General features: G+C 35.8%; 1 protein-coding gene across 2 annotated transcripts in view; it reads right to left on the reverse strand.

The window, feature by feature from the left end:
* Positions 1-1,103: 1,103 nt before the first annotated feature.
* The window catches only part of RP2 (RP2 activator of ARL3 GTPase), a 35,043-nt gene continuing 21,276 nt past the window's right edge, over positions 1,104-14,870 (reverse strand). The window contains exons 4-6 of one of the 2 annotated variants that reach the window (XM_080910933.1): positions 4,398-4,483; positions 3,960-4,054; positions 1,104-1,132 (exon numbers count right to left, since the gene is read on the reverse strand). In XM_080910933.1, coding sequence (XP_080767059.1) covers positions 3,971-4,054; positions 4,398-4,483 — 170 coding nt within the window. In that variant the 3' untranslated portion in view covers positions 1,104-1,132; positions 3,960-3,970. Of the gene's footprint in view, positions 1,133-3,817; positions 4,055-4,397; positions 4,484-14,870 lie in introns of those variants that run through there. The other variant, XM_080910932.1, reaches the window with a different exon arrangement.

The following is a 14,870-nucleotide window of genomic DNA, read 5'->3' on the forward strand; positions in this document are numbered from 1 at the left end:
ATATTCAGGAGACATGATTTCATTGCAGTCTTCCCTGGCTCTTACTACAATCTTTCTGCCCCGTGTAATGGACTCTTAACTGTAAACTCAGATTATAGCAAGTTCCTTTACCTGCTAAACCCAACACATGGACCTCCTTCGACAGGCTCTTCAGATTGAAGCTACACTACTATATGACTACCAGTCACGTGAAGGCTGGCTTTTTTAGTGTTAAAATTTTTAAAGAAGTTTATGTTTTAAGGATCCTGTGCTGTTTTTGAAGTAGTACAGTATTTATGACACAAGCAGAAATCAAACCACAAAACTTAATCCCCATGGATCACACTTCCTGCATCTAGTTTGCAAACAAATTTATTCTTTGGAAATTCCATGTGACATATTTGAACATACTTACCCCTTCCCCCAACTCCTCCCGTAACTACCCTCTCTATCCTCCCATTCCTTCTCATATCATTTTGTGAGTTTTCCCCCTTTCATAGTTCAGTTTGTCTGTCTAGCTAGTTTTGGGAGTGTGGCCTGTTTCTCCCACTCCCAGCAACTATCAAATGATAATACTTTCTTAGCTCATGGTGGGATTTTGTGCCTACTTTCCCTGCTCCATGCTGGGATTTTCGTCTGGCTGGAGCATGCACAAGACTTGTCCATGCTGTCACGGTCACTGTAAGTCCATATGTGCAAGTGCCTGTTTGGATCTGAAAAAATAGTTCCCTTGATATTATCCACGACCCATGGATCTTTCCAACCTCCTCTTCCAAGAAGATCCCTGAGCTTGGGAGGGACAAGTGTGATATTGATGTCCCATTTAGTGCTGAGCACCCCAAAGTCCATCATTCTCCATGTTACTTGGCATCTACTGTAAGGAGATGCCTTTAAAAGATAAAATGTTTTCTAGAATGGGTTTGAAGGCACCACGATTTTAGAGCTTGGAGAACTAACAGTATAGAATGAATATCTTAAATTTTAATGTGCATCGAAATCACCTTTCCATATATATATAAAACTTACATATATCTTTTATGAGAAAAATAAAGGATAGACATCAAGAATTAACCAACAAAAAGCAATTTTATTATTGTGTTATCATTTCTGCTTGTTCTCAATGCTCCAAATGTTCTTAATGTGCTTGTTGAACCTTTATAAGTAGAAATAAACACAATGTTATATTTTTACAAACTAAACAATTTGCACTTTCAGTATTGTTTTATGAGCTAGGAAAGGAGGACAAAGACTGGTAAATTTGACAATAAAAATACCATCTACTTTTATAAACCTGAATGAAAATTTATCACATTTATTTTTTGAGACAGGTTCTTGCTATATAGCCCAGATTGGCCTGGAATTCAATATATAACCTAGGTTGGCCTTGAATTCCTGAGTACTGGAATTACAATTGCATATACTACATCCAGCATTTTTAAAATATGCAAGGAAAGATGCCTAATCTTAGCAAATATCCAGTCATAACAAAATGTGACTTATTTTAGCAAAGAAAACACGATAGAAATTCTTTATATCAAAATGTTTCTTTCTTTTCATTTCTTCAGAGTACCTTGTGTATATATGCATGTACATATATACATCAAATACATACATACTCAGTATACAGTCTATTTCTCATTAGTATGAGACAGAAATTAGACCACTTTGTTTTGTTTTTAAAATTGAAAAACAAAACACCCAAAGAAAACAAAAATTTTATCAAATTTTGGTACATGTATGAGTAAATATAGAGTACTCTTCATAAAATTAGTACTAAACCATTTGAATTTTAACATTTATTTCAAAGCAAACTTTATAAACACTAGATAAATTCACATATAAAAGCCATACATAAATATACAGACCTAAAATATAGCAGTACTATTAATGCAAGAGAAGTAAACTAATAAGATGTTTAAACAAATATGTCAATAAAATCACTTTTTATGGCTATTAATTTTTCGTGAATTTAAAAGCTATTTAAAAATCAAATGTAGTTAGTATGTTATGATTGCTATCAAAGTTTAGATTTGCAGAAACAATATAAAAGTACTCATAAAAAGTTCTTATCTAAATGGATATAAAGTTTCAGGCTTTGGTTAACATACTAAATTTGGTGGGAAAAATCTTAAATAAAATAAATGTCTCCTTTACATAATATTCCTGAGTTTTTGCACACCATTATTGATATGATAAAAACTTCAATATACAGCTTTGTATAACATTGCATTTTAGTTCTAATAATAAAAACAAGTATTGGGATGATTTCAAATGTGGATAAAGACAGTTAGTGATATAATGAAGGCAGAAAAGAATGCATTTAATTTAGGTTAGCTAAGGGAAACATTAATGGCTCTGATCATTATTTGCAAAGACCATTTTCAAATTATGATAGGAATTGTTCTACCTGCCAGTTTTTATTTGCACCTTATGAGATCATATTGACTTTGTAGAACATGATGCTCTTATAGTAAAAGAAATGTTGAAATGCTGATGGTCAGCACAAGGCTAGGCACAGTGTAGGTACTCAATATTATTAATTCAAAATAAAAAAAACATTCTTTCTACACATTCACAATTCAATATGGTTGCTATAAGTTGGCCTGAAAGTATCCAAAATCACTTTAAACATGAAAATACACTTTTAGTAATAACCATGAAAGGAATTTTTACAAATGGCCATTTTCAATCTCAGTTTTATAAAAATAGAGTTTCATTCAGATTCCTTTAAATGAGCCTATGAAAGCTGTTCCTGTTCCTTGGCAAATATGATAAAATCAACCTATCAACTCCTTCAGAACTGATTACTTTAGATAACAACACACCCTCATTCAGTTTCCCTGGAAAACTGAATCTGTGTATCTTTAGACTGGATTCATCAATGTGTATTTCTGAACAATTCCCGTGTCTTCTCCTGGGAAATTACTATTATCAACTGGATTTGAGAAATAGTGATTTCAAGAAACCAAACTTTATCATGTCTTAATATTAGTTGACATGAATAAAAAAATGGATGGAGATTTTGAATAACCTGTCTAGATTATCATCACACCTAAGTATTCCTTGCCTAAAAGTCTTAAGTTTTGCTCTAGGTCTCTTGCTAGTCACAACAGCTAACAGAGAGTAGTGACCTCTGTCAAATCTACTGGTGACTGGTGTTCTATACTTTTATGTTGTATATACCTTTTCTTATTAGAAAACAGAAGAATCATCTGGCAGCCATACTACTTTGGAAGTAGTCCTTAACATAGCAATGCTGGGGCAGTTACATGTAGCTGCAAATCTGATTATCTTAGTTTTTTACTTTCTACTTGCCAAGGCTCGTTTTTTACTTTCCACTCCTGAGCTCAAGTGATTCCTCCACTGCAGCATCCCAAGTAGCCTGGGACTATAAATGCCATGGCCACACTCAGCTTTCAAATACCATTTTTTAAAAAAGAATTCCAAATTTACAAAATAGTTTGTCAACTCCATGTACAAAATCTCATTAGTCATACAATGAAAGAAGGAAATGATTATTTAACTGGCTATGTATGTATTGTTTTAAAAGTGCATAGGTTTATTTAATTTCACCTAGTAACAAATTCCTCTAAATTAAAAGAGAAAATAAGAAACAAAATATACTCTTAAATGAATTATCATAGAACACTAACAAAATTTGGAAAGTTTAATTACCAGAGATATGAAAGAACTTTTAATTAGGAATAAAAATCATGAATATTTCCTAGTAAGACTATTGTATGAAAAGAAATAAAACTGTAAGCTTATTGAAGCAGGTTATATGGTTTCTAAGATGATTAGAACTCAATTTAAATTAACTATTTTAGATCCTCAAATAAATGATATGGTACTCAAAGAGCTATTGAAAAATGGCCTTCAACAATTTTAGCATTAGTAAATTACTAATTGCTAAATGACTAACATACATAAGTATATTATCAAAATGTCTCTCTTTATAAAGATTGGAAGGGGCTTAATACCACAATCTGCTTCATATCCCCATCTGGATTTCAGCCAAGTTATAGAAGCTTTCAACATCTCCAGATGCAGTCTCCTTCTTTTCTGATACAAACATCTATTGAAAATACAATAAACAAAAAATTAGTTCTGTAGCCCTTAAATGTCAAAGGCCACCTCTTCACAGAACAAACTCACAGGCTGGGTTTTCTTTCTAAGTTTTTAGAGTGATTTTGTATGGGTATGAATGTTTTGCCTACGTGTATGCAGTATGTGTACCACACACATGCCTAGTTTCCCCAGAGGTCAAAAGAGTGTGTTGGATCCTCTGGAGCAGGAGTTAGCGATGGTTGTGAACCTATGTGTTATGGTATATACCGTAAATAAAAGTACTATTTGGTAGAAGGGAAAGGAGATAAAATGGGAAGCTGGATTGAGATACAGTCAGTAAGATTTTCTACCTTTGTCCCGTTGAATATCCCATTTACAATAAGGTGACATTCTTGTACAGCACCATCTCCATTGAATTCCAAGGCAATCACAGGACCTGAAAGGAACCCCAAATAGTGTTTTCATAGCACAAATACAAATATATTGTAAAAGTAATCATATTCTTTATCTTAGGTTTTTGACAGTCTCACTATGTAGGCCTGGAATGCACTCTGTAGACTGGACTGCCCTTGAACTTTTCCTTATTCTCCTGCCTCTGCCTCCTGAGTACTGAAATTACAGGTATGAACTACACCAGACATTCATTTGTGGATTCTCAAGAATCATCCGGTATCTTTGTGAGGTAGGAAAGGAGGTAAGTAGAAGGGCACATGACTTCAGGGCTTTGTCCCTGTCTCTACCATTAAACACCACGTCTCATCCTATGACGAGCAGCTCCCGTACTATTAGTAGACTAGTGTCACATTTTTAAAAGTATGTGTGTGGGGGGGGCGTCTGAGCATGTAGAGGGCAGGTGACTTGTAGAGGCCAGAAGAGGTCATTGGATTCCCTTCAGCTGGAGTTACAGACAGTTGGTTCTGAGCGGTACCCAAATTCCAGTCCTTTGCATGAACAGTTCACTCTTACCACTGAGTCATCATCTCTCTAACCCACTCACTGTCACATTTTTAGCTGTTGGAAATTGTCTGGTTGCTCTCTTTTTATTCTTGTTTTTAAAACAAAACAAACAAACAATACAGAAGAATCTCCACTCATTTAGCAGTACAAAGAATAGTGGGCAAAACAACAAATGAGAAAAAAATCCAAGTCAACATAAACAAGTCTTGCCAGGCAGCTGGATTTCCTTCCAGTTCCCCTACTTACCAGCCAGCCACGCTCTAGGTTATCAACTGTGCAAGTAAACCAAAGGGGAATTGAGGCCAGGCACCAAAGCCATGTCTCCTTGAAAAAAATTCCCCAAGTGTGTCTTAAAGCTACATTCTAAAAGCAAAGATAGAACTTTTCTTTTTAGTCCTCTGAATAGAAAAATTTGTCTCTCCTTTCCCATCCATTAATTTGAATACTTTTAAAACCCCTATGATTTATATTTTGGGGTAGAGATTCATGATTTAACCTTTGGTAGACCTGGACTGTAAGGATGCCAGGTATTTTTTGTTTTTGTTTTGTTTTGTTTTGTTTTTTTGGCAAGCAAGGCCAAGGCCATTTAGACCAAGAAAATGTGCCCTTTAATTCAAGTAATGTTTATTCAGTGATCACCATATTCCTAACAGATCAGCCTTTTTAACTCCTATCATGATGGAAAAATTCGGACCTCCAGGGATTTACAAACATGTCTTGAAAGCAGATATAAACTGATAAAACAAAAATAAAATGATATATAATAATAGAGTACTAAGTATAAAAAATTAAATATCAATGTAGTTGACTGTCCTGAACAAAGCGCAATAATGAGAAAGATGTCATTAACTTTGGCACTAAAATAACTGGAGGGTTGTAATTTAATACAGTAAACATACAGGAAAGACAAGCAGTATAGCAGTCAACCCTCAGACCCAGAGAACAAGCTAAACTATGAACTCCCAGCACCACAGTATCTGTAGATTACCATAGTACTGAATAAAAGAAAAGGTAAGAGCTGGAGAGATGGCTCAGCAGTTAAGAGCACTGGCTGTTCTTCCAGAGGCTCCTGAGTTCAATTCCCAGTAACCACATGGTGGCTCACAACCATCTGTAATGGGATCTGATGCCCTCTTCTGGTGTGTCTGAAGACAGCAACAGTGTACTCATATATAATAAATAAACAAATAAGTAAATAAACTTTAAAAAAAAAAGGTAACTGCTAACATTTTCTCATTCTTGGCAAAAAGTTTCATAAATACTAAAAACTCTCCATGTTATTGTTAGGAGCTGGTGGGTTGAGATAGTCTGATGATATTGATCATTGGGTCTCAGGAGTTTAATCTGGAGTTAAGATCATTCCAGGTGGCAAACAATAGTGGCACTGTTAGCATTTTGAGTTGGTGATATCAAAATATGCTGTCTAAATTTGCTATTGTACGATATTTGCTTTGAGAATATTTCTTATTCAATATAGAAAAAAAGAGCACTTGAAAATCTGTAAGGATGTATTAAAACAAAACCTTCCTCTCAAGTCAGTGAACTTAGTTCAACTCTTTCTACGAGTGCTCTTGAAGCTCCTAACTGCTCTCTCTAGACAACATTATAGACTAGCAGGCGGGGTACTCTGAGATTCAAGATGAATTTTAAGTTGAGATGTCTCAGAAAGCCTTCTGATGGGTATAATAAAAAATAGAATATACAGAACACTTAAGTTTTGTTTTAGGGCCACACTGTATCAAAAAAGGGACCTGACAAGGCACTCATGCTTGGGATTAAGTTGCAGATTACTGTTAATCTCCACCATCTCAGTTCTGTAGGGTTAGAGGGTCTCACTCATCATAAGTGTCCTCAGATAATGAAAGTGAGCACAGTGAGGCCAGCACAGCTGCAGTGAGTGCAGAGACAGTGAGTGCCTCTCGCTCACTTCCTGTTTCTTCCAGCATTCATTGATGCAAAATACAGAATTTGTGACATTAGGCACCTTAAAAATCACTGTTTTAATTACTGCCCAATCCCATTATCTACTTTTTTTTTTCCAAGTCAGGCTCTTACAATATAGCCCTAGCTAGCTTGAATAACTCTGTGTAGACCAGGCTAGCCTTAACCTCTACCTCATGCATGCTGGCCTTATGTCCACGTGCTTGGGGCTCTTTGGTCTTGTTTTCATTTCATTCAGTTCTGTCCTTTTCACTTTTTAATTCAAGACAGGGTCTTGCTGTGTGTCCTAGGCTGGCTTCAAACTTTCCTGCCCTGGCCTTTAACTCTTGGGATTCCTGCCTCGGCTTTCCTGAATTGCAAGTGTGAGCCCCAATGCTTGCCTTTGTGTTCAGTGGCCTCTGTGATCCTGTCTACAGATATACCCCTAAATCACTTACAGATCATATTTAAAGTAGAAATGGCAGTATGATTAATTTTAATGAGCCCTGCAGTGGATTAAAGATATGTATTGTGCCATTTTGGAAATTGAAGACTAATTGAGGACATTTATTTTTTAAGTTCCTTAAGTGAGAATGCGTGGAGTCATTTTGGTATTGAGATTCTTTTCTTACCTTTTACCTCTTCAGTTCATGTGGTGGTCAATGCTGGCCTCTTTAGTAAGACCACATGCTATTTTTCCTTTTTTCTTTCCACAATTCTCAGCTCTTTAAATCAAGTTGTTAACAAGCATAACTATAAAATTTGAGAAGCCACCAAGGCAAATAAATTGTTTACTTGGTAGGAATTCATTTAAAAGAGTCTTACTAATAGATTTATTTAAATGAAGGTCCAACCAGTGATCTTCTTCCCTCAAATTACACTCAGCATTTGAAGCTATGTCCAGCTCACCATCGGCATTGTTCTGCTAGTTAAATGTTCAGTTTATCTTTGTTTTTTTAAATGCCTTTTACCATCTAAAATACATGTTTACTAAAAGATGTACATTATAAAAAAGTTTTTTGATTCTTTGGAGATGTGTTTGTGAATATCCATTGTTTTTCAGTATACCTAATTCCTGTGATAAGTTTTCATTGTCTCACTGTAAGCCCTTGATGATCAATATGGGGGAAACAGATACTGTAAAATGCAAAATAAAGTATCCAATACTAAGCGAAAAATAAAGAAAAATGTGAATGATAAGAGGAAGGTATCAAATGAAACCTTGCAAGGAACAGTAACTCTAAAGGAAGCATTTAAGGAAACAGTTCTTATGCTAAAGAACCTATTCTATGCCACAGACCTGTTCAGAAAAATGTAAAAAGGTAAATATCAAAAACCCTGCCCCCAAACGTTTACACCCATTGAAAGAAGGAGGGGGTCAAAGTATGCAGGTGAAAATTCTATCAATGTACCATTTTATATAACTTGATATTGGAAAGAATGTCGACATCTCAAAGCCAAAAGTAAATGTGGAAAACAAAAGCAGTTCTAAAATTTAAAAGCAAACTAAAATAAATGAATCTATTAAGTTAGTGATATGACCATACAGAGTCCTAGTCTAAGCTAGCTTAGAAGGCAATGTTTTGTCTGTATACCCTTAGTGGAATATGGCCTAAGTACAAAAAGATAGAAGGGAATTTTAAAGTTTCATTAAGTCTAACTATGGTAGCAAAAGTTGTTGTTATTTACAAAAACCATTGTGTTAAAACAATAAGGTAAGAAACCAAACTTTCAGAAGAAAAGTATTATAAAAGTAAAAATTTACTAAGTCATATATTGGCTATGAGCTAGTACCTAGCCCAAAGTACTGGAAGCTAGTGCTGGAAAGTAGTAGAAATGTTTAAGAGAAGGTACAGAGTGGGAGATTTTTACATCTTTGGGGGCTATTCACAAAGAGCATCCTGGGGCCTTATCTCTTCTTCCTTTTGTTCCAGGTACAGGGCGAATAGGCTTTTCTCTGATATGTTCCCATCATAGTAAACTGTGCTATGGAGAGCCCAAAGGAACAGGGCCAATCAGTGACAGACTGAAAGCTCCAAAACTTCAAGTCAAAATAAAACCTTTCCTTTTTATTAAGTCGACTGTTTCTGTTATTGTTTTATAGCAATGGAAAAGTTGTGAACAAATTTGCAAACAGTAAAACCATGATGGTAGAAACAGTTCTGTGTTACATCATTACCTTGTTTTTTGTTGCTTCTTTTTGAAAAGAAAAACAAAACCTACTATTTAGTACTGGCTGGTCTGAACTTGGTGGACCAGGCTGGCATCAAACAGAGATCATCTGCCTCTGTCTCTTCCATCAAACCTAGCTGAAATATCTTATTGAGTTGAAAGCACTGAAATTATCCAAGGGCAACAGAGTGTATTAAAGGGATATGAGACATGGTGAAATCAGAAGGAATAATTACAGCTTATTCAAACACACTGGCTATATAAAATCCTTGAGTTCATATTGGTATTTAGACAAAAAAGGAATAAAACTCACTGGACATTACTGAGGGTTGCTAGGGTACCAATTCAGTACTCTGAAAATTGATGTATACTTTTCCTTTTTTTTTTTTTTTTTGGTATGAGCATATTTCAAGTCAACCAAACAGTGCTGGTGTAGTAGGTGTTCTCTTAACATCTGCTAATAAATGTAGAGGTGGGGATATAACCAAAAAGTGATCATTTTGCAACTCCTATTAAAATAATTAATTCAAGTAAAACTCCTATGGTCTTGAAATCCTATTTACTTCATTCACATTGAAAACGTCACTGCCACCTGAATCTGCTGATGACTCTTAGCATGATTAAAATTCCTAATCAAACACTAGGCATTTGCATTTAAAGTGATAAGAGGTACTGCCGCCTATGAAGTATTCTTGTCAAAAAATAAACCTAAGTGTAAACAAGGTTTAGATTTAACTTCTACAAAAACGTAAGTAGAACAATTTAATCCCATAAACACTACAGAACAACTGACCAACCTTCATTCACAGAGGCATAAAACAAAAAGAGGGGAAAATGCTTGGTTTTTAAAATTAAGACATGCAAGATATGAAACAACAAATTACAACAAGTGGGTCAATTTTCAGACCTGGATGAAATTAGCTGTAAAAGGACATGAGGAATTTGACAATGAAGATAATTTGCATACGAGTATGAAAGGATCTTTAAGAAACTGCCATTAAATATTTGTTAGATGTTAAAATGCAGTGTGGTTACTCACAAAAGCATGTTTTAAATTTTGCTTTAGTTGAGATACATAGATGATTGAGAATGAAAAGTCAAGACAAAATAACATTGGATTATAAAATTTTAGTGAAATGGGAGGTTACAAGTTTGTTGTTTGGGGGACAGTGGTAAGCCTATAACCCAGGCTAGCCTGGAACTTACTATGGAATCCAGGTTGCCCTGAACTTTGTGTTGATCTTCCTGTCTTATCTTCCAAGTGCTGGGATTACAAGCACAAGTCACCATAGCTGCTTTAAAACTAAGACAAAAAGTTGATAAAACTGGAGAATGAAACACATGGGCTCAATACATTTTATTTTTTTAAAGATTTATTTTATTTTAATGAGTCTTTTGCCTGCATGTATGTATGTTAGGTGAGGGAGCCAGATCTTCTGGAGCTGGAGTTATGGATAATTGTGAGCAATTGTGTGGGTGCTGGGATCCAAATTCCAGTTCTTTGCAAGAACAATGAGTGCTATTAACCTCTAAAACATCTCTCCAGACTCCAATTCTATTTTGAGTAAAAGTAATATGCTTGAAAATTTACAGAAGAAAATATTTATCTAAGTTTTCTTCTTCCTTTCTTTTCCTTCCTTCTTTTCTTTCCCCTTTTCCTTTCCATTTCCCTTTCCTCTCCTTTTCCTTTTCTTTTTCCTTTCCTTTCCTTTCTCCATTCCTTTCTCTTCCCCCTCTCTCCCCTCTCCTCTCCTTTCACTTTCTTTCCTCTTTGGTATTGGAGACTGAACCCAGAGTCCAGGGGTTAAAGGCAAGCATTCTACCACTAAGATATGTTCCTAGTCCCTCTCTCTTTTAAGTTAGGCATTTATTAATGTTACTGTTTTCTATGAAGAGAATATAATCTAGAATTCAGAGTATATTGGTTGATATTCTTTACTAGTACATAGTAAACTTCCAATAAGTAGCTAAATAATTTTCTAAGACAGAAATACCAATAAAACAGGAATGTAAGTATATCATTTTACACTAGGATAATCCTAAATTTAAGCCCAAAAGCTCAGATTTCCTAACATACAATTCACAGACCACATGAAGCTCAAGAAGGAAGACCAATATGCAGATGCTTCAGCCCTTCTTAGAAGGGGAAACAAAAATATCCACAGGAGGAAATATGGAGACAAAGTTTGAAGCAGAGACTGAAGCAAAGGCCATCCAGAGACTGCCCCACCTGGAGATCCATCCCATATACAGACACCAATATTTCTGACACCAAGAAGTACATGCTGGCAGGAGTCTGATACAGCTGTCTCCTGAGAGGCTCTGCCAGATCATGACAAATATAGAGGTGGATGCCCACAGCCAACCACTGGACTGAGAACAGGGTCCCCAATGGAGGAAAGTATTGAAGGAGTTTTCATTCAACCCCATAAAAAGAACATTAATATCAACCAACCCAGAGCTCCCAGGGACTAAACTACCATCCAGAGAGTACACATGGATGGACCCATGGCTCCAGCTGTATGTATAGCAGAGGATGGCCTTGTTAGGTATCGATGGGAAGAGTCAGTCCTGCCAAGGCTAGATGCCCCAGTGTAGGGGAATGTTAGGGCAGGGAGGCAGGAAGGGGTCCGTGGGTGGGGGAGCACCCTAATGGAAATAGGGGGAGGGGGATAGGATAGGGGGTTTATAGAGGGGAAACCGGGATAACATTTGAAATGTAAATAAAATATATCCAATAAAAAGGAAAAGACAAAGAAAACTGTGATATTGACAGTGTATTCCTTAATTATCCCTGTTTGTCTAATGATGCTTACTAACATTTCTGTGATTATTTCAAAGTAAAGTACGAGGTCAACAAGGACAGTGGTCACGTTTTAGTGTTTCAATGTAAATTTCAAATACTCTGCAATAGCTTTAAATCTAGACTTTTTGGTTGCCATGAACAAGCCACTATCCTGCATTAATTAGATCATAGCAGTACCTACATGGTCTCTCTACATGCCCCCTACAACAATAAGAATAATAATATTTGCATTTTAAAAGAACCATGTCATTCCTCTTTTATAAAACCTCCATTAAATATGATCCATTTGTTCTATTTTATATTGCTCTAAAATGCATGTGAATTCAAAGCAATAACTAACCATCATTATTACAATGCATCATAGTAAACATAAAAGAAATGATAAGGGATATAAGACGAAAAGGGAGATCTAAAAATATGCTAGCAGTTCTTAGACTGAGCGAAGCTGGATGGAAATTATCTAAATTGTAATTTACTTCTGTGAAATGAAATTTTAGAAAACACATGTACAATCAGCAAGTCAATAGAAGGTTCAGTGGAATCATTAAAATGCTCAATTACGTTTATAAAGGTAATGAAAATGTAACAAAAAATAGCAAGATAGAAGACTTTGATCCAACTTTATCAATAATCTACTTTGATATGCTCTAAGGACAACAGTTAAAGACTGTCAGACTGGACTGAAAAGCAAAAAACAACTATATGTTCTAAAATGTTTTACTTTAATCACATATATTTGATAAGAAATATGTTATATATACATTATATATAAATATAATAAATGAGTAACCTATTAATTAGAGCAAAGAAGATAATCAGAGATAAAGGGTACTACTATATAATAAAGATTCTCCAAGAAGAGCATCCTAAATGCATGTGCAATTAGCAGACTTTCAAAATATACACAGTTAAGCCACAAAGATTAGAAAAGAGAAATGTCACAAATCCTCATGACACATGTAGACTTCAACATTTCTCTCACTAAAGTATGAAATAAGTAGGCAGAAAGGAAAGAGATGACTTGTTTGCATATTATCAACTAAGTTGACATAGAAGTTATTTCTATAATATCCTACCAAGCAAACAGAATTTACATTATTATCAGATGAGCATAAGATCTAAAAAAAATAGAGTCATAAAATAGATTTAAAGAAAACAGCGTGTTTGTCTTTATTGTACTTGAGTGCAAGTGTCCATGGAAATCAGCAGAGGGTACCCTGGAGCTTGCCTTCTGAGTCGTCCAACATGGGTACTAGAAGAGTAGCAAGTGATCCTAATGACTGAGCCACCTCATCAGCCTCCAATTGTTTTTTCTTCTTCTCTTCTCCTTCTCCTCCTCCTCCTTCTTCTAATGACTTAACCATCTCTTCAGCCTCCAACTGTTGTTTTTCTTTTCTTCTCCCTTCTCCTCCTCTTCTTCTTCCTCCCCCTTTCTCTCTCCCTCCTCCTCCTCTTCTGAGACATCATCTAAATAAGTAATCCAACCTGATCTTGAACTCAAATATAACCCACACTGGTTATATTTGATCCGAAACCTGTGATCCTCTTGTCTCAAGCATGTGCCACTATACTGGCTTCAAAATTACTGTTTACCAAATTAAATGTCAAGTTAGTTTCTCTATAAAGGATCAGATAAAAATATTTTAGGCCTTGTTGACTATACATTGCCTGCCACTAAACAAGACTTTGGTGGTAACACTAAAGCAGCAGAACAGAAAAAAAAAATGCATATGGCCATATTCCCATAAAACTCCATTTTCTAAAGCAGGCTATGGACTGAGTTTTACCAAATCTTCAAATGAATGAATATCAAAACAAATTGAAATAATAATACTTATAGGAAGAAAATCGGTATTAAATAAATATATAGTAGCTCCTCATTTGCTTATTTGCTAAAGTTCTTCTGAAATCACATCCAAGTCCTTTAGGTGTATTCAGCTCTGTCTTAGTCAGGGTTTCTATTCCTGCACAAACATCATAACCAAGAAGCAAGTTGGGGAGGAAAGGGTTTATTCAGCTCACACTTCCACATTGCTGTTCATCACCAGAGGAAGTCAGGACTGGAACCCAAGCAGATCAGGAAGCAGGAGCTGATGCAGAGGCCATGGAAGGATATCACTTACTGGCTTGCTTCCCCGGGCTTGCTCAGCTTCCTTTCCTATAGAACCCAGGTCTACCAGCCCAGGGATGGCTCCACCCACAATGGGCTGGACCCTCCCCCCTTGATCACTAGTTGAGAAAATGCCTTACAGCTGGATCTCATGGAGGCATTTCCTTAACTGAGGCTCCTTTCTCTGTGATGACTCCAGCTTGTATCAAGTTGACACAACACCAGCCAGTACAAACTCCTCTACCCATCACTCTCTGTCTGCTTTTGTAGCTGTTCTCAGATCCAGTTGCTGTGCCTGTTCCCAGCTGAGAGAGGTTCAGCCTTCTTGTTTTATTCCTTATATAAAAGCAAACATCCTTTCTGCTGTCTCGACTGTATCTTATTTCTCACTTATGTATCTTATGGATTTTGATGTTGACATGGTCCTCAAACGTTGTGTGCATTGTACCTAAGTGAGGAGGGCTGTTCCATGTTTCATGTGAACATGTATGCATATACACTTCACTCAGGCATGCTGTTAGCTGTTAGTTTTCAATGTCAAAACTTACTATTACTTACTATTATCTGTAACTTATACTAAAACTTTAAGAAACTGGAGAAAGAATAACGCATACCTAATGTTAGTGAAAGTAAGGAATAACTATGAGAACAGAAACCTAATGGAATTGAAAAGGAAACTGAAATGCAAAGCACTTCTTTTAAATTACCATAGAAGCAACACATGAAAGAGTACCAAATGTTGCTAATCATGAAAATACAAACCGAACCTACAATGACATATCAACTTCTCATACATATTATATGGGCTATTATCATAAAAATATGTTGATAAGGATGCGGAGCAAGGAGAACCCTAGT

Source organism: Micromys minutus (assembly GCF_963924665.1).
Source record: "Micromys minutus genome assembly, chromosome: X".
Taxonomy (NCBI): domain Eukaryota; kingdom Metazoa; phylum Chordata; class Mammalia; order Rodentia; family Muridae; genus Micromys; species Micromys minutus.